General features: G+C 43.3%; 1 protein-coding gene across 4 annotated transcripts in view; it reads right to left on the bottom strand.

Moving 5' to 3' along the window:
• LRRC38 (leucine rich repeat containing 38) overlaps positions 1–24,038 on the bottom strand; it is a 258,878-nt gene that overhangs the window by 149,043 nt on the left and 85,797 nt on the right. Inside the window, exon 2 of one of the 4 annotated variants that reach the window (XM_006273446.4) lies at positions 862–4,197. The exons of 2 other annotated variants lie outside the window; for them this stretch is intronic. In XM_006273446.4, the coding sequence (XP_006273508.2) occupies positions 3,941–4,197 (257 nt within the window). In that variant the 3' untranslated portion in view covers positions 862–3,940. Of the gene's footprint in view, positions 1–861; positions 4,198–24,038 lie in introns of those variants that run through there. One more of the 4 variants, XR_009456181.1, reaches the window with a different exon arrangement.

Raw genomic sequence — 24,038 nt, 5'->3', positions numbered from 1 at the left:
TGAACGTTCTGGATCGGGTGAATGCATATAATATTATGTATCATTCAGTAGTGTCAGTGTTACGAAACTTTCTCATCTTAATATTTTTTGCAAACAGTCACTTTAACACAAAGAAGTCGCCGTAGAGATAAGCCTGGGAAGCTGAGCTCTGTTGGAGCTGAGTTAGCTGAATAAGGCTTGGTTTCAACTTGGGCCACTTCTCATTTGCTAGGTTTCAAGCAGACCTTACACCCTACCCAAAACCAGCATTTCAAAGGGCTCCTATATTTACAGTGGGTTGAAACATTCCCAGATCCCAACATCTCTAAATGTAGGAGCATTGGAGAATTGTATGAAGTCATTTTTAACACATTTAGAATTATTTTGAAAATTTAGAGTGGAACCCGCTCAAAAGACCAAGTTTCACAAGGTTTGGTGCAACAGCACCACACAAAACTGCTGGGCTTCACATGATACTAATGCAACATGCAGTAATGCATGATACTAATAAAGCTACTCCTCAAATCTATAGAAAGTATAGGATATTCCTGTAAAACACAGTGAAGTCACCCTTGAAAGTCTGGCTAGACAAATCATTTAATGAAGTTTGGCTGTTTTAGATCTGTAATGAAACTTGAAAGCAGGAAGAGTGACCTAGTTCTATGTTTCAATGCAAAACTCTGCCAAGCTCTAATTATAGGCCTGTTTATACTATGGCTGTAATTGCTGTACATGTTACGTACTGCCCAAACTGCATGGGACAAAGAAGTTGCCCATTTCCATTCATGTAGTGAAAGGCCTCTGTCTGTAATCAGAAAAGAGCCAGGTGTTGTTTCCATTTCTGCCCTTTCTCTCACACACAAATGACCGACAACAGCGTAGTAATAGAAATATATTGGTGTTATTTGTAATCATGGCACTACATATTGAAAATCATGTCAATTCATTTTCTTAAAAGAACAAGAATAGAATAAGCCAGTACAGATGTCGCATATCCTTCTCCTGTACTGCCTAATTTTGTTGCAATGTATTTCTAGAAAAAAAAAATCTTCTGACTGGCTGTAGCATCACAACAAGTTGAAAAAGCTGGAAAGATAAGAAGGAGTGAAATACACTGCGCCTGGTTTTGATCTCAGCCTGGTGTAAATGAGGAGTCCGTCCTCTGACATCAATGGAGTTAGACTGATGTGAGATCGATATGAGATCTATTGTATATTTTGTGCCCCAGCCTACCTTATGTGATGAGAATACATGACCCCAATACAATGGGTTTCACCCATAGATCTCAAAGCACTTTTAAGAAGGCAACTAAATATTGGGATCCCCATTTTACAGACAAGGAAACTGTGGCGCAGAGAGGTGAAGTGACTTGCCAAAGGTCACACAGCTGGTCACCAGCTAAGAATGAGTCCTAATCTTGCACCCTATCCACTAGACCATGCTACCCCTCTAATAGGCCAATACAATTCCAGTTCCATTTATGTGAGCACTAGCACACTATTTAGATACAAAAGGTTTGGGGTGATTGCCATACAAGTCAGTTCACATTAACTGTACAAGGCAAAAACATAGAAAACAAAAGGAAAAGGAAAAGCTTTATAGAAATAATACCAATTTTACAGCAGTTAAACAGACGCTACTTTTTGTCAGATCTGATTGTTCTGAAATAGAATATAGTCTTTAGCCTGGGTTTTTCTTGTTTATTTATTATTATTTTCAGCCTTCGTGGCTTTTCTAAATATTATTTTCAATATGTATGTTTTTTAAAAAAATATTTCCTTTACAAATTTGTTAAAAATAAACTTGTCCTAAAAAGCTGTCCGGCACTATTCCAAAAAGCTCTTGTAACAAATGTTCATTTTCATTTTTTTTTAACAAAAATGTCTATCCTCCTGTAGATGAAATCAAGTTTTGACAAGAACTACAGTACAGCCAGAATTGTAAGATTTGAGGGCCAGATTCTACTCTTGCTTCATTGCTGTTCATTAAGAGAACACCACTGACCTCAATTGTCATCACTCTGGATTTATACCACAGTAATTGAGTAGAATATAGCCCTTAGTATTTCAAAATGATTCATACCTGATTCTGCAGGTAAGTCTTTAAGCCTGGGTGAAGTCAACGAGGAGGGGCCCACATGGATCAGCTTGAAGGATCTTGTTGGCCAGTACTCATAATTGATTATGTTATCTTGCCACAGTGGGAAAGCTCTCCTCATATCTAACCCCGGATCCACGTAAGGCATTTTTTTCATAATTTATTTAATGCTAATTATTCAGAGAACAAATTATTTAAAGTATATCCTTTGATAAATGTGAACCCCTTTGGCTGAACAAACTCCATGGCAATCTCTGCTTTACAGAAACATAATTTGATCCTATATTCAGTGAAAAGGCTGTTAGGATCATTGCTTTGTAATACGGATGGACAAGAGAAACCCCAGATATGAGTATATTTTTGCCCCTATTCATCAAAGCAATCTTATTCAGGGCAGTAGGTAAGCAGGCGCTTATCTTAAAGCATATCATTAAATTCTACCGACGTGAATAAGGCTTCAGCACATCCCGACTCATGGATTTTAGACTGAAAAATGATCCAGAGAAAATTTTACACTTGGCTTCATCTCCAATAATGTATATATTCAAGGGCAAATTAATAATGTGTGTATTCAAGACAGATCCTATTTTTCCTCCTCTACTTTCTGAAAGCAAACCACAGTATTAAGTATGAATATTTTAATTGCTCTTTTTGTATTTCCTAATGGGACATGCTTATACTCATACTTCAAACCCACTTATAATGAGGCATGCATTGAGCTCCATAATTCAGACTCTGATCAACCCAGATTGCCAACTCCATAGAGACTGGGGCATCTTAGCTCAGGAGAAGGGACCGATTTTTGAAATGCAAAGCAGCTCTCCATGTTTGGGGCTGTTCAATTCCCAGGTTTTGCCATGTCTCTTTGTAATGAACATGGGTATCACAAAATTCTGGTTACGCAGAAGCAGAATGAAAGCACCAGAGTATTTCAATGCATTACTATTCCAGTCGCAATTCTAGTTGGAGTGACCCCCTGTTTATAGTAGTCAAGTTATTCAGGTGAGTAATGAAAGCCAGCATTGTGCTGGGGCTTGAATGATATGGTAGAATAAAGATACTGAGATCCAGCGTTATTAAACAAGGATTGTCTTTGCCTCATTGCATCTAACAACACAGAAGAAAGTTATCATTTGTATTTGTACATGGCCAAATGTACTGGGTAGGTAGCTGCTTTTCAGCAGCCAGTGATTGAGAGAGGTTCCCTTTGCTGTTAAGACCTAGAACAATATTGGCTTACGTAAAACATTTCTTTGCTTTAGTGAAGCCCAAAATCAGTGTCATTGGCTGAAGGGTGGATATTTATATCAAGAAAATGCTAGCCTTCTGTTACTACTCTGTCAAGATCTATGGACTATTTTGACTGAACTTTGTCATGCTGCAAGTTGAAGCGTTTACCAGAATCTCCCTTTTACCTAGTCCTAGTGAGGAAGATATATGATTGCTTTTGTATTTCCAACTCAAAGCCCTGCAATAAAGCAGATCCTTTCTGGAGTGTAGTTACAACCAACTAGTAAGCACTTATAGCCATTCAAGAAGGCAAACTAAAGGCTGTCAGAAGTTAGTTTTTCTTAAAACACAGGACTTCTCTACACATCCTTTCCATGTCCTCTTCCCTTCGACTTTGAATGCAAAGTCTGAGTAAACATCACAGAAATGTCCAGTTTCACGGTCTCTTGGTTAGAAAGAGAAGTCCAGCTGCAATGTTCTCAGAGGTGCATTGCGCTTTCCACCATTGACTTCAGTGAGATTTGGTTGGGCCATTATTAATTTGTTGGATTTAGTTCACATATTTAAAGCGCTTCCATTTCTTCTTATTTCTTTTATTTTCCCATTTTTAACATAAAGAGAACATAGACAATGTTCAGCCCTCACTTTCTTCGTCGTCTTCATCCTCACCCTCTTTATTAGGAGCACATCTTTGGAAGCAATGTACCAATGCTGCCAAGAAGAAGCTTGATAGAATAGCAGCAATGGAGACTGCAACTCCAGAGAAAATGATGATAAAAAGGTCCGTTAATGATAAATTAAATTTGCATTCACTGAAGCTGACATCAGATAATTCATTCAGAAAGATTCTTCTATTTTCCACAGGCAGGGAACACTGGATTTCATGGAGACCTGCAAAGAAAAAGAGAAGAAATCAGAAGAGCACTAGTGAACTATGCAGCTGAAGAAATTAGTAGCAAGATCACTCTATGTTCTCAAGTTTGTAGTCAGCTTAATTAGATAATACCCAAAACTAATATCATATGATGGCTGGGATATGGTCTAGTTCAGATAAGTGGAGCATGGTATTGATGTTCATGTACTGTAAAACAATATTGTTATCTAGAGCAGTGGTTCTCAACCTTTTTTGTGCAAGGGCCCGTTTGCAAACATCAATGGCCAGTCCTGACCCAGTGCCCCTCATTCCTGACCCGCTGCCCCCCACCCCCAGGAAGGGGGGTGGGGAGGGGCATGGGGAGCCTCAAGCAGCCCCTTCCAGGCTGGAGGTCTGCCAGCCTGCAAAGGAAAAGCCACGGTTTCCCATGTTTTTCGCATCTAAAGGAGAATCCATTTTTAAAGTTTGTTGATCCATTTTTAAAGTTTGTTCCCGTCCCTTTCATATATTCTTGCAACCCACTTTTGGGTCATAAATTCATACATTATAGAGTCGGAAAGGACCGAATGGATCATCGTGTCCGACCCTCTGCCACTCGCAGAAAAGAGGATCGAGTTTGGACAACCCCAGGTTGAGAAATGCTGATCTAGAGGAAGGAACAGTTTTTTTTTTTCCCTTTGTGAAACAATCCCAACCAGGAATGAATTCTCTTTGAGTACAAATCACACCCGTGCAGAGGGTCTGCACATCTAGATCTGACCCATAGCTGGCACCACCTAAATCCCAATTATGCCCTGCTTCGAGGGTTTAAATGAGACTTGAATCACGCAGATGCCCTGCACTAGCACTAGCTTTCTATACAAGAGGAAATTCTGTAATCATTTTACTGGAAACAGGTCTTTGTCCCCGTTAGCCAGAAGACTTGCTGCCTGCTACACAAAGCTGTTGTCTTAAGTGAGGAAACAGCACACCTTTCTACCTTCCCTTCTACCTCATCAAGGATAAAAACATGATGAGGTTTTTCCTTCTGATCAAAACAACAGCTTAGGTTTAACTGGTGCTTGTTTAACTCTGTGATCTGCTTTCACCTTCTCCTCATGCTGTTATAAGAGATGCAGCTCAGCTGATATTATTCATGCATGTATTATTGAAGAATGCGTAGAGCTGGGCAAAAGCGTCAGGTATTTATAGTGAAAGCAAGCAATCTAAATTCAGAAAGTAATGCAAATATATTTGGGCACTAACAGCCAGGACACAGCAGTAAAAGGAATTGGTCTCCCCCAGCAAAGTAAGTAGAATATGGTGAATATTTTAATGGGGCCAAGGAAGGGTGTGGATGAAGCAAAAGGTAGAGTGAGTGAACTCTTCAGCGCCCTTAGCATGACAGGTTCTACCTGGCTATTGAAGATATGAATGTAAGGAGGAAATACGAGAAATGTGTATTAATGACCTGAGAGCTATAGCTGGTCTATTTGATACGCACTTCCCTTTGTCTGACGCTGAACACAGGAGGGCTAGAAAGGAAATCGGCCTTTCAATTTTTGATTCTCCCTTACAGAGAGATGCTCTTCTGGTGCAGTGCTATGCTTCTGCATGAATATAGCCTCACGTTGTTAAGGGAAGTATGATGATATGGTTTCTCCTGTGGCTGGGAATCCCTATGTCATGTAAATAATGTCTAGCTTTTCTTTCGTGCTGGTCTTGGGTGGTTGGCATTAGTAATGTAGGGCAGGATTCAGAGAGGTGCTTTACGCACCTCCAACTTTGGCACGACAATGGCCAGAATGTAGGTGACTGGCCATAACAGGCTGATACAAGGAAATGTTGATTGCTATTAATGAGGCACTTTCAAAGGTCAGTTTACAATGGATGGAGAGAGTTTTGCACCTCCAACACCCAGGGCATGTCTACACATGCACTTTAATGCACATTAGTTTATTTTAATGTGCATTAAAGGCTCATGTAAAAAACCAAACTTTTTATTTAATGTGCATTAAAATATGCTAATGCATATTAAACATCAATTTTAAAAGTTTGTGCTTTAGTTAATGTGCATTGTCCAGGCTTCATGCACATTTTCCTTGTACCTCATAATAGAGGTACTAGATGTAATACGCATTAACTAAAGCACATTAATGCATGTGTAGAAATGCCCCATATCTTCTGTACTCCTCTGGGACAATGCAGCCGACAAAAACCAGAGCTGGAGAACTAGAGAAAAAGCATTTTTGGGCTGTGGGACATCCATAAATGGATGGGTGGCAGCCTAGAGCTAGCCAACAGGACATGCTAAATTCAGGGGGCTTGCTCCACTCCTATCCCTCTCTGGAGCTTACAGTGTGGCACATTTGGCATTGCCACCCACTCTAAATTGAAAATACGGTCATCTTCTAAGGATACACACCTAACTGAACAGAACTCGCTCTGCTTAAAAGGCATGGCTGGACTGTGGTGCCCAACTTCTGTACAATGGGTAGAGCCCTTGAACAGAAAACAGGAGACCTGGATTCTAGACCCTGCCTGGATTTGGCAAGGGAAGGGATGGAGTCAGACCCATCACATCTCCCACTTCCTACAAGAGAACCCCAACCAGCAGGCTATGCTACCTTTCTGCACAAGAGAAAATGCTGTATGTGTTTTGCTGGAAACAGGTTGTGGTCCCTTTTAGCCAGAAGACTTTGAGCGGCAGAACCTTGCAGTCTTCTTTTCAAAGCTAAGCCACTGTGCAGCCAGGGATGTAACAGCCAGGGCAGGAGGGAGAGCAAACAAAAAGGATCCTGCATATAGCCTAGTGGTTAGGGCACAGCCCTGAGGGAGTCTGACTGTGGCTCAGTCCGCTAAATTGCACCTAAATCCCATTTTAAGTGCCTAGGCTGGTTCTTGGGAATTCGCTTCTTGATATAATCGACTACCTGGATTTAGCCCTGCTGTTACATGCTAGTTGCCCACTTTGGGAGTAGTAGGGGAGGAGTTAGGTTAGGGTATATCACAGGCTTATTTTTCAGACTTTTTCAATTTTATTTTTTTTAAAGACATATTTTGTGTTCCAAGCCAAATCAGCCCAATCAAGTCCAAATCCATGAGTCAGTGCTGAACCTTAAGTGGCCCTACAACCGGCAAACATCCTCCACCCCCACCAGGGGCTTCAGATATTTCCAGTGTCTTTTGGCAGGCATCCTATGTGCAGGCCCACGCCTGGAGGCTTGGGGTTCAGATGCCCCCAAGTTTCTCCTGCCTTCAGCCATATGGCCACAGGAACAAGCTAGGGAGGAGCCTCCTATTTCCATAAAATGCGTTTTAAGTCCCAATACCTCAGCGGGTACTAAACTACTCCAGAACTGTTATCCCGGAGAGGACTTAAGGAAAACCTCCTTCATGGACCCAGATACAGATCCTATTATGTTAGGACTTTGCTTTAGGAAATTGTGACTACAAAAATTCAGCCTGACACCAGCTAGTTCTTTCATGTTTTGGTGCCTTTGCGGCTTTCCTCTTCCCTCTCCCCCGCTACACAATACACAGCTGCCATCACAAGAGGGTACCAGGCATCTTGCCCATAGTTCTCTAGCAAAGGAAGAGTCTGAGTCATTTTCTCAAGGCGTAATGCCACCTGAAATATGTGCCGCACGTTTCTCTTGAGCCTGGGGTGCTGTAGGATTGTGTGTTGGAAGCCTATGCAGGTTGCCTGGCTTTTTGTACCTTTTAAAACCGTTCTGTCCGCATGGCTGAGGAAGGTGAGGAAGTCAAAGTTCTCGACATCTTCACAAAATTGGAGCTGTCCTGTATTCCCAGCACACATAAAGGTTTCCTTAGAGCTTATGCTCACAGGCTGGCAGACTGGGACACCCAGGGAGTGGGAGGAAGGTGAAATTTAATTATAATGTCTGTGACTGCGGAGGACAGCCAGGGAATTTATGGGGTAATGTGCTGCCATTTCACAGCTCACAGTGGAGGTTTCTCTATGCCCCAGCCTCCTGCAGAGATCTCCATAATGCACAGCCTGTTTCCTAGATCTGTGCTTTGGGTCAGTGACAAACTTCAGAGAAACATCCCACATGGTAACAATAAGAGTGAAAAGCAAAACAAGAATATAAGGACTTCTCCTCCCCCCAAATCCCTTGCAAAAAAGCCCCAAGGGCAAGAGAAAATGTAGAGATCATGGCTGTGAGAGACCTATATCTCTCCCTTTCTCTTCTGTCAGACTGCAAAGCAATGAGTGTTTTTTTAAATAAAAACATTGCAATTTATAGAGGCCACTGCCAATTTTCAACTGACAAAAAGAGGGCAAGAGCTGTGACCCAACATCACCTGGATCTACTTCCTCCTGCTGGAAATATCTGCCATTTCTGCAGTTGAGCGGATCTCGAATTGGCCTCTTCGGTCATCTACAGACTCACGGATGGCTTTCCTATTTAGTGAAAGACTGTCATCCTCGTATTGAGGGTCTGCCATCACCACTGACTAGTTTGTCACAAGCAGGTATTTTTGTTATAAATCAGGAATACAGAGCAACCATATTATGTCCTTGTGGGGTGCCCGCTAGGCTCATTTCCATCTAGCCACCTAGTCTTCTGTACTCCTCTGGACAACGCAGCCAACAAAATCCAGACTTGGAGAACCGAAAGGAAAGCCTTCTTGGGCGGTGGAACATCCTAGCAGAACGGATTACATGCTTTTGCTAATGAACTTCTAGCAGAAGGAGAAGGCTTTATTATTATTATTAAAAATGAGCACATGAACCGACAAACTAGAGTTTCCTAGATTCCTACACCCTGGAAAAGCCAACCAGCAGAAGTCTACTATGATCTCTTTACACTCATGTAATTTACCTTTATGATCTCTTTACACTCATGGTCTACTATGATCTCTTTACGTTCATTAAATGCTTAGGCTATATGGGGCCAGCTTTTCCAGTGTATCAAGCATACGGGGTGCTGAGGAGTACTGAAAATCTGACCCCAACTGCGGGCAGTGAACATGTGAATGGTGAGCTAAACAGAGAGCCCTAAAATGGAGCCAGGATGGGCCCAGGGTTTAACATCTGTCTAGGTTCTCCAAGAGTCTGAAACCACTTCTTTGAACAGCACAGTTGTCTTTCCAAGAGCGTGATGCTCTTCCATAACTTAGAAGTTTTCAAAATGCACACCCTAAATGATTCATTCTTTCATCCCCCGCCTATAAAATCTTTATATCCCCTTTGCACAAATGGGAAACTGGAGGCAGGAAAAAGGTAAGCGCTTGCCACCTACAGTGAGTTAATGGATAATAATGGACATAGAACCCAATGGCCCAGGATCCCACAGCACCCCTGCAGTCAATGGCACCTTGAAATGAACTGTCTTTTGCTCTAGGGATTTGCAGGAAGGGTCTCATCTATTATGAGTTTATTTTTCTTTTTGTCTAAAAAAACCCACAGTTCCTTTTCACCTGCTTTTCAGGAACTTCCTTCCTGATGGGTCATGTTCTGAAAAATATATATTGTCAGGGTGCTTTAGTCACCCTACATCCCAGGATGAAATGCAACAGTGACATAAAAGGACCTGACTAGCCCAGCGGCGCTGAAAAAAAAGTCAGGATCTCAGCCGTTGAACCTTTTAGAAAAGCCTGTCTTTTAAAATTTCCTGGCTGACGCATCACACCGAGTTGAAGGAATCAAGTCGTGAATCATGAAGTGACGAGTCAGGAAATGAGAAAGGCAAAAGAAAGATTTGTTCTGAGGGAGACAGAACGTCCCCAAATAGCGCTGTCTTCTCACAGGGTACAGCCACACAGAGCAAAGGGATGTCAGGCGGAGACCTGCTGCCAGCGCGCCGTATCCATGCATGCGGGGTGGAGGAAAGCAGCCTAGTTGTGTCAGTGTGGCTCTGTGCATGTGCCAGGACGTTGTCTCAGGTCAGCCTCCATAAAGTCTATTACTGTCCGGTTCAGAACGTATTCCTGTATGTGCCACATCCCATGAATGCAGCTATACTGCGTCCAGTTTGAAACAGAGCATTCATGGAGTGAGTATGGTGAGGCTCAGCATGCCTTGCACCATAGAGACATACAAATAGCGGCACATGGTTTAAAGCACTAGGAATCCGTGCCATGGTGCATTTCATTGCAAATTCAAAGCTAGTCCTGTTTTGCCTTCCTTATTGTGCCAAAAGGGGATGACTTGCAGAGCAAATCAGCTGCTGAGTTCCTTTAATGGAAGCCTCATTGCCATATTTGATGCCTACTTGGCCAGCTTGCTGGGTTAGCCAAAGTCTGGGCTTCTTTCTCTATGTGCTGATGATAGCTCAGGACAAATCAAAAAGCACTTTTAAATGTGAATTAATATTGAAAGATAATTGTCTCTCCACTAGTATGTATTAGGGCCTGATCTTGCATGGTGCTCAGTTCCTACAGTTTACAGTCCTTGCCCCTGCTTCCAGGGCTGTGGGAGGTCACACTCATAACCACGAACAACAGGGTGGGGAGCTCAGCTCCCTCCCCTCTGGTATTCAGAACAAAATCCCCAACTACTGCTGGCAGATCCAGCGTGTCTGCTTTGTTTTCTGAAGATCCCGAGGTTTTCCCCTGATGATGATGATGATTAGAAGAGAGGCAGGGATAAGTGAATCGACAAACGTGTCAATTGTGAAGTACACTTTTGGGTTGGTGGACACGATTCCCCAAGGACTTGATCTTAGACCACCAGCTCATCACACCCCATCCACCAACAAGCCATCAAAATAGCAACCCATGGAAAGTCTTTATATAGACTACAGTTGAAACAGGAACAAAGACACCAGAGGCAGCATATCCAATTCCCCAAGGCCATCTAGTTCTCTTATGATTTATTTAATACAATTTGTACACTAGAAATAATGAAGTGCTAGCTGCTCTCTGTTTCTAAAGCATTAATTATGTCTAAAAGGTTAAAAAAACATGGGAACATAATTAGAAGTCAGAAGTGAATCAGGGTAGCATATTGCAAATTAGAATTAACTGGAAGACATTAGCTATGGGGAAGAGATCGCTGCAATGTTGTGGCAGAAAATTCTGCTCCCAGGGGATGTGAGATCTGTGGAAAGGTTTTTCAGCTTAGCACAGCTGAGAATATAATCTTTGTGGAGGTGGGAATTTGCAAATATTCAAAAGAGGAAAGAAAATGTGAGTCTAAATGTGATGGCGAGACTGCGAGCCCTCCCATTTTACATGCATAAGAAGATAACATAAGAACATCAGAACTGCCATTTACTGGGTCAGACCATAGGTCCATCTTGTCCAGTGTCACCCAGGGGCAGAGAGAGGATGCTGAAAAGGAGAGTGAGCTGGGTGTGACTGGGGTTTTTTCCACTGTTCCTCTCTCACTTGCAGCCTCAAAGGATTTAAGGTTTAGGAAGTTCTGATTCAGCAGCTGTACCCCTATGCCCCATGCTCCAGAGCTGCTCATGCACCTTTCCTCCAAGAATTTGTCTAATCCCTTTTTACGCGCACAGATACTTCTGATGAGTAGCGCTTTAAGATCAGGTATCTGAAAAGACAATTGAACTGAACCTCCCCTGGCAGCAGAGTGCAAGCACTTTAAATCTATGCCCTGTTTACATTTGATTGGACTTCAATACAATTCGAGTGCAAATGAGCTTTCAGCTGGTGGTCTGCCCAGAAGCACAATTTCATCCATGGAATGAAATTCTACACTTACTCTTATTTATCAACATCATCATCATCATTATATATAGCAAATAGGCAAAAAACATGTCATGGAAATTCGGCATTATGGAAAATAGCCCTGTAATAAAGAAAGCTGCTATTTTCTTGTATACCCGAGGCATACTCAGCACAAGTCCAAAGGAGAGATGCAAGAAGTGACTTTAACCCCACCAGGTGCCTCTCAAACCTGGATTCTTTTGGTTGCCAGTGAGAGTCAGTCATCATTTCCCAATTTCTCTATTAGAAAATGTGATCTCACACTCAAAAATCTTTTGGTGCAAATGTTCCAATTTTGACAAAGTCTTACTTAAACAAATAAGAAATCTCAATACTATTTCAACACTTCCAAAGAGGAACACGTCAGTTTTTGTTTCAAATCAACTTGCATTTGAAAAAAAATATAGTGTTAAGCTCTTCAATAAAACCAGATGTGGAAATTAAATGTCATCAATGTGGATTTTAAAAAAAAAGTATTATTTCAGGAGATACTTCCAGTCTGGTTCCAAATAGTTTTTAAAACTCAGAATACCCTGAAATTCGGTTTTCATGCCAGTCTGCTCCTCAGCTTCATTTAGAGGAATTTACACTGTCTGCCACTGCCCTTCCAGCCACAAATCAACCTGGCATACAGACAGCCTGGCCGCTCTCCCTGGACCAGAAGGTCTCATAGACAGACTCTGCCAGCAGTCAGATCCCCAACAGCTTTCGATGTCTGCTCCATGCAGGAATGGTGCAAAGCAGCTTTACTGCACACAAGTATCAGAGAGAAAATATATGCTGCGCTTTCTCCCACCATGTGAAAGAGAAAAGGAAAAAAAACAGGAGCAAAAGACAGAGATCAGGTGAGATGGCGGAAAGAGTTATTGTTCTGAGCAGCAGCATTTCCGCAGGTCTTCCAGCAAGTCTACGCTGTGTCTCTGCTGAGCCTGGGTGCACCCTAGAGAAGCATCCGTGCCCCCTCAGTCCTGCTTTTCATGTGCCAAATCCTGGGCATCAGACAATGTAGTCACTTGAGTGACCGAATGGGCACAGCCAAGAGCAAGCGGGAGCAGTGTTGGGCATAAGTTTGGCAGAGCCACCGTTGCTTTACTTGTAGGACCTGCTGCATGTGGGGCAGGGCATACTTTTTGGTTGCCCTCCTGGCTCAGCGCAAGTGCAATGCAGATGTGCCCTTTGTCCCTGGGAATAGCTCAGATTCGTGCTGTGCACATAATATGCAAGCAAGGCAAAATGTGAAGTAGGGAGAAGGACTTGAGCTCAATCCTGAAAAACCTATGGGGTGTTACTGATGTTGGTGGGAAGCGGGGTGCAGCTCTGGTCTGTTCCCCAAGTGACATTCACAGTTTTCACGTCACTTCGGGAAGCAAACGCTGCAAATAGAGGAGCGTCTGCTTTGCAGCAAGCTGCAGAGAGTAGATCCTGCTGTGAGAATTAGAGGACACCATAGTGAGGTGGAGCCCAATTACAACACAAGCAAACAAGGCTTCTCTGCAGATTCCCACCCCGGGGCTGGAAATCTAGGTCACGCTCTCAGGCGAGCCACAGTACATTGGAATTTTCTATTTGCTTTATTTTCTGACATGACAATGTGCAAGTTTTTGCAGGGCTCTTAATCATGGGAACGAATAGGTGGCAATGGGTAAAGCAGGACCTCAGATCAAAGAGAAGCTGGCACAGAGACCTAGCTAGCTTCCACCCACTCTGCATACGCACCTTCTTCTGTGTGTGACGGGAAAGAAAAAGACTCCATAGGGTGCTAAAATTGTGCTGGCAGTAACCGGACTTGACTGCCATGCTCAGTGGCAATAGGAGCCAGTGGGTGAGAGGCTATTTATGGTCCTGTTCACATTAGTGAGTTAACTTGGATTGTGCACGTTGCGGGCTGTTGCAAAGCCTCTGAACATCAGTGGGAGTTTCCTTCAAGAGGTCTTTTGACTTCAAGGGGCCTTTTGTTTGTAGCTGGAGCAAGAATAATAGCCACGTCTCTAATGACACATGGGGCTTCTCCCACCAAAGCTAACACAATTGCCTCAGCAGCGATTGCCGAGAGGTAATTAGCCTTACAAGAAAATGTAAAGGAACTGATTTTCTTCACACATCTCCCTAAATTCCCGTTTTAGATTGGCATCGCACACTGCTGTTTCATCACCACAACACTGTTCTTGGAGAAGGCCCTGTCTTGTATCAGCTAGATCTACCCAGTATCCTGCTCTACTACACGCAGGTCATGCAGGGCAAAAGGGGCTCTGTGGATGAAGGCAGGGCAGGGGATCTTGCTGCAGAGTGATCAGCATTAATTACAATCACTATTTCGCTGGCAGGTATGACGCTGCACAGCGTGACTTCCCAGCAGCTCTCTCCTTGTCCAACCCACTAAGGTCAGAAGACAGAAGGATGATGTCTTATAAGTTGAGCTCCCAGCCTGTGAACACATCTTGGTCACTCAAATAAGCTTTGTGCTTCCCTGACTAATCTATATTACATCACAGAAAAGAGTACAAGGCAGTAGCATAACTAGGACGGATGCTTGGGAAGCAATCCCATGCCAACTTGGGGTGAGGAAAGAAGTCATTGCTGCTTCCATATGTGGCAGCTGCTCTTGGTGCCCAGTCGTGTCATCACGCCTCTGGTACAAGGGGCAGAGTTAATCCTGTGCTGCAGGTGCTTCATATCAGCTTAAATAGTAGGAAGCAGCCACATGGCTCTCCTCATCCCCAGCAGTGCATTCCCCAGCAGAAAAGCCTCCCAGTACAGGGCCAGTGCCATCAGCTCTGCGCTGCCTCCACAGGGGCCCCTCCATCCTCCAGATACAAGCCTATGGGGGAAAGCCTGAGGAGGAAGGGGGCATAAACCCCTGGGATTATGAACTCTTGTTGCAATGGGCCAAGATGGAAATGAGAGAAGTCCTAAGGATTTCCCCACCTTGTGCAAAATGCTGCTCCAACCCCAGACAACCCCTGAATGGAGAAGATGGCAACCTGACTCGTCCAGGCCTGAACCTGCCCAGGCACCAGGACAAATCTATCCTAGGACCCCTCTAGGCTCCCCAGACTGGTTGGTAGCCAGACTGCAATGGCAAATATGGCTACTCACATCCAAGACCACGCTCTCTGACAGGGTCTAGAGATCCCACTGAATCTGCAAGCCCGCTCATCACCACCCCCCCAGGGGTGATGGCTGCGGTACAACACACCCCTAGACACCTAGACTGCACCATTTCCTCTTCATTCATTATTCGTGGTGCCATTGAAATAACAAAGCACATTCGATAATTGAGAAGATCAAGATACCACAGCTAACCTGACTGGTGTGGTTATATAACCTAAAGCGCCAGCTTTACATATGGGTCATGAAGACTCAGCTCTTCTGTGACAAGGTGTAGGGGGAAGGCTTGTGGTGGGGAAAACAGGACCTTCTCTAGTAAGACAAGCGTTGCTGGTTCATTCCCCAGTGCACTGTAATCCCTGTCAGAAGACAAGCTGTACTGAGTTGGTAGCATTGGTCTAGGGATGCGCACCAGAAAAGTGTATTCTTTGCACCTGCGGCAGTCATCCCACGCTAAGAAACAGCACCGAACAGATCCCAGTTACATTCGGCTCCATCACAGGAACAGCATCCACACAGACAGGCACAACCGACAAGTATCTGGTCAGCAATCACAGGCGCTATTTAAGATTTTAGAAATGTTACTACTTAGACTAGTAGATTTTGCTTCAAGAAAACATACCCTGACTCTTAGGCACACTTCCCAACTAACAAGACAAGTTGGAGAAACCTAGCGCTTGAGTGGAGCCTCTTCTGAAAATGCCAGAGCCTTAAGAAAACCATCCTATAAAGTATACTAGACAAATTAGGCATTCTGTAGTTTGACTTTTTATTTTCTTCATTTGTTTTGAACTATCCTATTCAGTAGCATAGAGCAGTGGTTGCCAGCCTTGGTAAACCTAGCACCCCTTGGGAAGTTCTAGATCTCAGCTTGCACTCATTAATGACTATGGCAAAATAGTAGAACAAATCTTGCATTGCAAAAAACTTAGAAAGACCGTAACAGGCCAGAGTGGTCTTCCCACTGTGGATTCCTATTTGAAATTTATGGGCGTAATCTTGTGAATCCTACGTGGGTGTTTGCACTGCTAACATTGCATGGCGTCCCACCCCTTTAAAAGCCACCCTGGATGAGAATCACTGGCAGAGAGAATTCTATTCCTTCCAAGTATTTTTTTCTGTACAGCACAGTTAATCTCAAGTGGTCCTCCAAAGGATGCTCATATACAAATATTTACCACCACTTTTACTGGCTGCCAGTTAACACCAGGCATATAGCAGCAGTACTGTACAGCAGATACAAACTGTCCTTTGAATACTGAACGCAGTTGTAAAAAGGAAGCTAAAATCACTGCAAATATTGCACTGAGTTCTGTTTTCACTACCCCTGGGTTTGCTAACTTGTAGAAGGTATTAGGAGCATTTGAATATTCTTCTCCAATTTTTCTGGAAAAATAAAATGAACATCTGCCCCCAGGGTGACATTTTAGCTGTTCTCTGAAGTTACAAAATGAAGTTTATAAAGCCTTGCAAAGTTTAAGTGGATCATGTTATCCCTTAGATAGTATTCTGCCTCCACTTACATTTCCCTGTCTTCTACTTAAATACAGTCGCAATTGTCTTAGCTGTATTAATAAAGCAGTGAGAGAGACATCAGCTTTGGAGAGATGGAATTCCAGGGAAACCTGCCTACAGCTACCAATAAATAAGAAGGCAAAAAAAAAGAAAGAAATCAAAATCTGAGCACCTAAAAAAACCAGCTTAATTCTTTCTTTCTTTAAAAAAAAAAAGATGCAAGAACCCATAATTCTCCTTGACTTCAGTTTGCCTCAGATTAGGGCTGAAAGTGCTTCACTATTTAAATAGGGGCTTAGGGGCTTGTTTTTGAAAATGTTGGCCTAAGTGGATTTGTGAAGTAGAAATTACCAAAGTTATCCTGACAGCCTCAGGAAAAAGGAAGAAACTAGTGAAAACCAGCGGCCGTCAGATTGTTTTACAGCAAGACAATCAGGATTCACTGTTTTTACAAACTGGTGCAGGGGGCATGCAAAAGACTCACTTCTTTTTGAAGGAATGGCTTCTGCAACAGCCTAAAAGCTGCTGAATGAGCAAGATGTACTGGAGCTTTTCGTTCTTTTCCTGGCTCCTGTTATGTTCTGCGCTAGCAACATGTCTGCACATTCAGCAATGCCGGATGAAGTGCTGTGCTGGGGCAATGTCTCAGGGCTCTTCCAGGGTGAGTCTGGTTTAATTCTGATATCCACTGTTAAGGCTGCTCTGTGCGTACCACGGAAACATGGATCGGTGCTTAATACGAAGAAGGGAGGACTGCACATGAAGGCTGACAGTTTCACTGACCTTCTACCTAAGTAGAAGGTTAAATGAAACGTGTGCCTTTCTTTATGACCCGCTTTGAAATGAACACTTACTGTTTTCGAGGAGTTCATTAGGGCCACTGATGTCAGCATGGCCAGTTTGGCCCTTGGCTGCAAGAATTTACAGGGAAAATAAATTAAAGCTTGCTGCTTTAGGCTAAGAACCTCAATGCGGTTGTCTCATGATCCTTTGGGCTAAGGACAGAAATTACACCTAAACCGGTGTAAGCGATCGGAAAACTGCTCAAATCTGCAACACAACAGAAGTTCAATGCACATAAAGCACTTTCAAAATGTCCAAAACTTGTTTAAGATAAACCTGGATGGTTTCAGGCTTAAGTAGTATCAGACTTAACTGATTTAGGTTAAATCAGTTTATTGAAATTCTGTCCCAGACCCCCTCCAGATTCAAGTTAACTCACAGTCTTCCAGCATACCAGGATGCTTTGCACCTCCCCTGCAAACCCCCCTCCTCCCCCACCACAGGGTGAACAGGCTAGCCTTGGCCCAACCTGCCTGCCCCAGCTAAGCAGAGAGGCATACACTAGCTTCTGGCCTGGGTCACTACAGACATGGGCAGCATTTCCAAAATCAATAGTGAATGTCTATTCACTTGCTTATTGGTTCAATCCATGGCTGACTGGTGCCTCCTGAGACCAGGGGGGTCCCCCAGCAGCCAATCACCGACCAGACCAGCGGCAAAACTGGAAGTGCACTTCTGCTGGCACTGCCGGTATCACAGCTGGTGCTTCCAAGGGGTGCACGGCCAATCTCAGCAGGTGCACGTGCCCTACGCATCGCCAGCGGTTCAATCTACACAGCCCAAACTAACCTGCAAAGACTGAATTGATTCAGCCTCGGGCTTTTTGACTGTCTGTACATAACCTTCACTCCGGTTTACCAAGCCATCAGTATCAAGCTGCTGTCTCTCTTGCTCCAGTGACATTGTTCCATCCCTGGAATCCGACTTTAGCTTCCTGCACCCCATTCAGAGGCCTCCCTCCACAAAGCTGCCTACAATGTCATCCTACCTACTCATTTTTTTCTTCTCCCTGTCTCATTGCCACTTTCCTTTCAAAACTTTTTCTGCAGATGATTTTTATCTATCCGTCTAATCATGGAAGTCCTGATGACAGCTCAGCCAGCTATATATCTGCAGCAATGTGAACCTAATACTTTAGAGTTTATTAAGGTCAAGTGCCATTCCTGCACATGCAAAAGAGCAACAGCTGACTCAACAAGTGCCCGGCGAAGGAGACGCGGACATGGCTCCAGCTGTAGCTTTTGTGTTTTCACATGGGATCTCCTGCTGTCAATGGCATTCCTTTCAACAATTTTCAGAGGGAACCAGAGAGCTCAGATTCTCCTATTACCTCAACTCAGGAGACAGTCCTCTCCCTCAACCATGTAAATGCTAATCCTATTGATTTCCTACATATGTAACCATCACACTACAATCTGTCAGGAACTCTGTGACTGACAGACATCGTGGGCCTCTTAAAAATACGATCAACCCATATTGTTTTGCTAGTAGCCCCTCTCAGGCACTGGTTTCTGTTAAAGTGATGCAAGCATCATATAGCTCCGTAGCTGGAACGTTTCAATAAATAAAACATTGAAACTTTTTGTTCCTCTAAATTTGGGAAGGCCCTTCATTGGAACATGTATTACCTAACGACAGGATGATAATGACCATGCTGTTGTCACTACTTTTAAATGGTAGAATGGCTGCTTTTTGCAATACTGTTACATCATAGTGGCTTTCTGACCCTCACTGGGCAAGCTTTTTCCTAAGACACAAAATGAGAGAGAGTGTGAAAGCAGGGCAAGATGATGGAAAGGAGACACCATAGTCACACTTCAAGAACTACTTAAACTCTAATTAAAAGCAATGTTAAAAATGCATTAGCCATTAGCAAACAAGGTCATGCTCACAGCTACCTAAAGCATGTCCATGGAAGGTATAAAACAGAAACAGAGACCTCTACAAAGCACTTAAATTAATATGCCACCACAGGCTACTTGAATTCTGCCCAGTACTGGCATTTTTCTCCACGCACTGTCTATATTTAAGATAGGGGGAAGTCAGGAGTGTACTAGAGTAGATTTTCCTTATACAACTGTACAACTTACACTGTACCACTATACAACTTACTACTGTGAATGAGTGCCCTTCCCCCAAGTTTTATCCCCAGAAAGCTGTTCAGATTTAAGGACTAAAATTGCAAACTTAGACCCCAAACTGCAATCCATAAGCAGGTGCCTTTGAAAACAGCAAGTTGTAGGATAAGCCTGGAATTTGAAATAATAGCAGTGGGAGAACAACATTAGGAAGTGTAGGCAAGAGGCAATATGTGCATTTTCAGCTGAGATGGGACAGGAGACAGACAGCAGATGAGGTCTGGGAAAACAGGAAGGCTGTTTCAGATAGCAGGAGCAGCTGGGTTGTATTTCTATGGCATTAGTAGCTCTGCCTGAGGCAGCAAATACTAGAAATATCAGGAAATAAGCTTTGGATGAAATCCTGGTGCCACTGAATGCAATGGCCACACTTCCTTTGGCTTTGGTGCGCCTGTAATTTCCCCTTGTATTCTTAAGATCTCTTCTACACCCCTAGCAGACTAGGATGGTTGGAATACAGATCCCAAAATTTTGCAAATCAAGTCTCCAAACATGCTTGCATTTATTCAGCATTAACTCACACTTCCAAACAGCACATTTCTTACATTGCATCTCCCAAGTTCCTTGGAAAATTTCAAGTGTATGCTCTTCCTCTCACTTTTGATAAATCAGTTTAACCTTCAAATTCCCGGTCTCTCATCCTTCAAAGACAGGATACTATTTATTTCAGAGCACGGGTGCCCGTGTGTGTGTGTGTGTGTGTGTGTGTGTGTGTGTGTGTGTGTGTGTACATACACACGGAGAGGGATGTTCAGCAGAACTGTTATGTAAAAGACTATCTTTTCTGTACAGAAGCACATTGCAAAATAAAATTCCTTAATATCTTTAGTATCTGACCCCTTGCAATGTGCAGCAGATATCTCAGTGGTTCTGCAGTCCCGTAAAATGCATTTTACCTCCATGCAGTTAACTTGAAGAAAGCTTAAATACCAGGGTGAATTTCGTCTGTGGTTTGGACAGCACTTTTTAGATTCTTTCAGGAAGAAAAACTTGCTATACAACACCATTCATTTATTTTTAAACAAGACTTCAGTTCCTTTGACAATTTGATTCATTGACTGTAGACATTCCAATGGCAAAACGTACATTTGGTTTTGAAGCATGATGGAAATTCAAGATTTTTTTTAACCTTTTCACAATCCTGGAAGAGGAATCAACAGCCTTCGACTTGAAGCACAAACCTTTATATGCAGCTTCTGTTACTAGTCTGTTTGCAATGTAGCATGTGAGAAGCAACACTTATTACCAAGGGATGCTTTATTTAAAATATGGGTTGGATGAATAAATGCTAGGAGCTGTAAAATGACTCAAATCCCAGCTGGTTATATGAAGAAACAGAGCTGGATGTGCAAAAAGCAGCACAGCTGGGGAAAAGCTTCCCAACCAAACAGTTGGAGACAGGTCAGCACTGACTGCAAGTTCACAGACTTTCTACCTGAAATAAGAATTCAGGGAAAATGGACATGGGTTTTGCAAAATGCCATGGGTTGGATTATTGTTAAGACATGGGCCACCAGTTTATCCAGACATCTGGATTGCACAAGTAGAGGGTTTGGGGGATGAATTGTTCTAGGGTTTAAACTACATGTATGGGGACTACAATCTGTGTGTTTTGTTTTTGTTAAACCCTATCCATCAGGCATCTGGTTTATATAATTAAAATCCAAGGCAGCTGGATCAGGATCCCCCTTACTGAAGCACCAAAGTTCAGATAGAGTAGCTGGTGGGCTAAATAAATGGTTCCAGTTGGAGTCACTTTATTTGACAGAAGAGGCAGAGCCATTAAAATGAGACTCCTGAAATGCTCTTTAAGCGCGTGATCAAAAGAAATTTACAGTCTGAAGCCATCCTGATGTTTCTCCTTCCCAGCCCCTCCTTCCTTTCTCTCTACCAGCTCTAACCTTTAAAAGGGTCACCATACTCCACAGTCATATCTGAAAGCTGCAGTCCTAGGTCTAGAATCTCGCACTAGTGCAAGTTAGTCCTATGGGTGTTACACTAGCTACTAAATATCAGGAATGTATCCTCTTCCTATCCTGGCAGGCCTTCTCCTCTCCCAGTCCACCATATCACACCTCAAGCTGGTTTTGAGCCTAGCAGAGATGGCCGCTACATTAGCCGAAGCTTTATACCACCTTTGCAATGCTTTGTGGCCAACGCTGTTGCATAAAATGTTGTAGGTCTCTGATAATTCAGTTCACCTGTATTTCAATGTGTTCCCTTTCCCCCCAACACCTGAACGTTGAATGTAAGGTATCTGGTGGTTTCAAGCTTGAGACTTTATAGAACTATCCCTTGACAGCCTGCACTGCTAAATCACAGCCTGTTCTCATTGACCCTTAAGTAGATGTAATCACCAATCATCCTAGCTTTCCCCATTAATACACACCAGCAAGTGCAAACAGTGGAGTTGCTACAGAACCAGAAAGGGAACGTGTGCTGCAGAATTCATTCTTTTATTTTGAACTCTGGAAGTTCACCCTGCCTCTTCCACTTTTACACTGTCTCCAGGCATCATGCTGGCTGCCCTACTTCTCTTGACATACTCGAAGCAAAAACACTTTAATGTGTCTCCAGACATCCAGAAGCATATCACAAAGTCAATTAGTCTGAATACTAAATATCCAGGTGGAGTGCAGTTTTTCCTGCTACCCTGCAGAGTCATTTCCGGCTGTAATGCTATCAGAGAAGTTAATCAGAATGTGGCTTTGACGACCAGACACATAAAGTGATAAAGCATCTGATGTCAAATGCCTAGCACTTAGCATTGTTAATTACACTGTGAAAAGCAGGTGGAAAATGCTGCTAAATCAGAATAGCAACATGCTATTTTTATACCTACATTGCCTAAGAAAGTGATAGAGTGATGTTGCTGCCATGATAGTAAAAAATCCTCGCTTCTCCCATAAGGAAGTGATGGCAGAAGTTGAAAAGCACTGGAGAATCATGTCCAGTCTCACTCAAGATTCACAAAGCAATGCTCCGACTTTGCAGCTCGGTTTTTGCTTGCACATCCTTAAATAAGGTCTTTATACTCTAACTGAAGAGACAGCAAGTGCATCTACATGTGCATTAATGTGCTTTAGTTAATGTGCATTAAATCTAGTATCTTCACGGTGAGGTACTAGGAAATTGCGCATTAGCTTGTCTTAATAAGCATTAACTAAAGAGCATGTTTTAAGTGACACTTAATGTGCATTGAAATAGGCTAATGTGCATTACAGTGCATGTGTAGATGCACCCAGCCTGTACTTCTAAGGGTATTTGAGTCCTGATCCTGCAAGCCCTTCTGCTTATATGCTGTCATAAGTAAAGCTATTAACCCTCTGTTTGCAGGATTGAGGTATAGGGATGCGGGGAAACAACTGCAAAAAGAACCAGTCTGAACTTCTGCCCAAAGATAAATCAAAGTGAATCTTTTGAGGCTTGGAAGAAACTAGTGAATACTTTTAGTTACTTGGCCAGCATTTCTGTTTCCTTGATTCACCTGGGCATTAAAGTGGTCCCAATTAGATATTGTCAGAGGGCATACATCGCTGGGATGATAACAGGAAGCACTGGAAATGCTTTGAGAAATCTGGATCCCTTGGGATTTCCAGGCCAAACAAGCTTGGAGTTGAAATGAGCTTAGAAAATAGGCATAAGAGCAATGCCAGGTGAGAGGAGAAAGGAGGCAACTCTGCTGAAAGAGGATGGGGCAGGACACAAGCTGGGGTTGAGGGCACAAGGCCTGACCAGAATTGGTTTGGATATGAGGGCAAGGTAGGTCAGAATGACTGGGGAAGTCCTGGGTCAGAAAAAGAGGTGGGAGAAACCAACACTTTCTAACAGGGAAAGGTTTAGGGAGCGAAGTTTAAATGCAGCTTGGACAAGATCTTGGGATGAAGGTTCAGCTGGGAACCTGGGCTGGGGGAGAGGGACAATAGATAGAGTCTGGGCTTGCATGTAGGGGAAGACGGGCCTGAGTTTGACTTGGAGACAGCAGTAGAGGTCACAGGTCTGCACATTTTCAACTAAGAAACAAACCAAAATTGGGCATGATACGGGAAGAAGGATTAAGGTGTGACTTAAACATGGTGAAAGAGTTGGGGCAAAGTGGGGCCTATTGAGTGGTTATATAACCTCCCCCCCCACCCAACACACACAGACACATACACACACACTCCTTTTTTTTTTTTGAAAATCAGTTGTTCCCCAAAACAACATCCTTTTGTTACAGCAGAGAGTACATAATGCACAGAAAAAGCCACCCAAGGTCAGAGACCCAAGGGCAGGGACATAAGATATTACAGCCTCACTGGTGATGATAAGAAAAAAAAATGAAGCTACTGAAATTGGTTTCTTAGCTCACATCGTCTTTTCCTTCCTCTGCCTCTGCCAATCCAGGGAACACAGTGGAGCTGTTTTGACAATGGGGCCCCACCACCGTCCTCTTCCTCCAGTCCTCAAGCCCCAGTCGTTTATCACCCCAGCCCCTTCCTTAATCAAACACAGTCCTACTCAGACACAGACCCTGCAGCTCCGATCTCACAAAGGTGTTACTTCACGCACCGAGAGCTGCTCTGTGACCTCCCATG

Source organism: Alligator mississippiensis, chromosome 13, assembly GCF_030867095.1.
Source record: "Alligator mississippiensis isolate rAllMis1 chromosome 13, rAllMis1, whole genome shotgun sequence".
Taxonomy (NCBI): Eukaryota; Metazoa; Chordata; order Crocodylia; family Alligatoridae; genus Alligator; species Alligator mississippiensis.
Note: the sequence above shows the minus strand (reverse complement) of the source record. Positions and strands in the feature narration are given on the sequence as shown.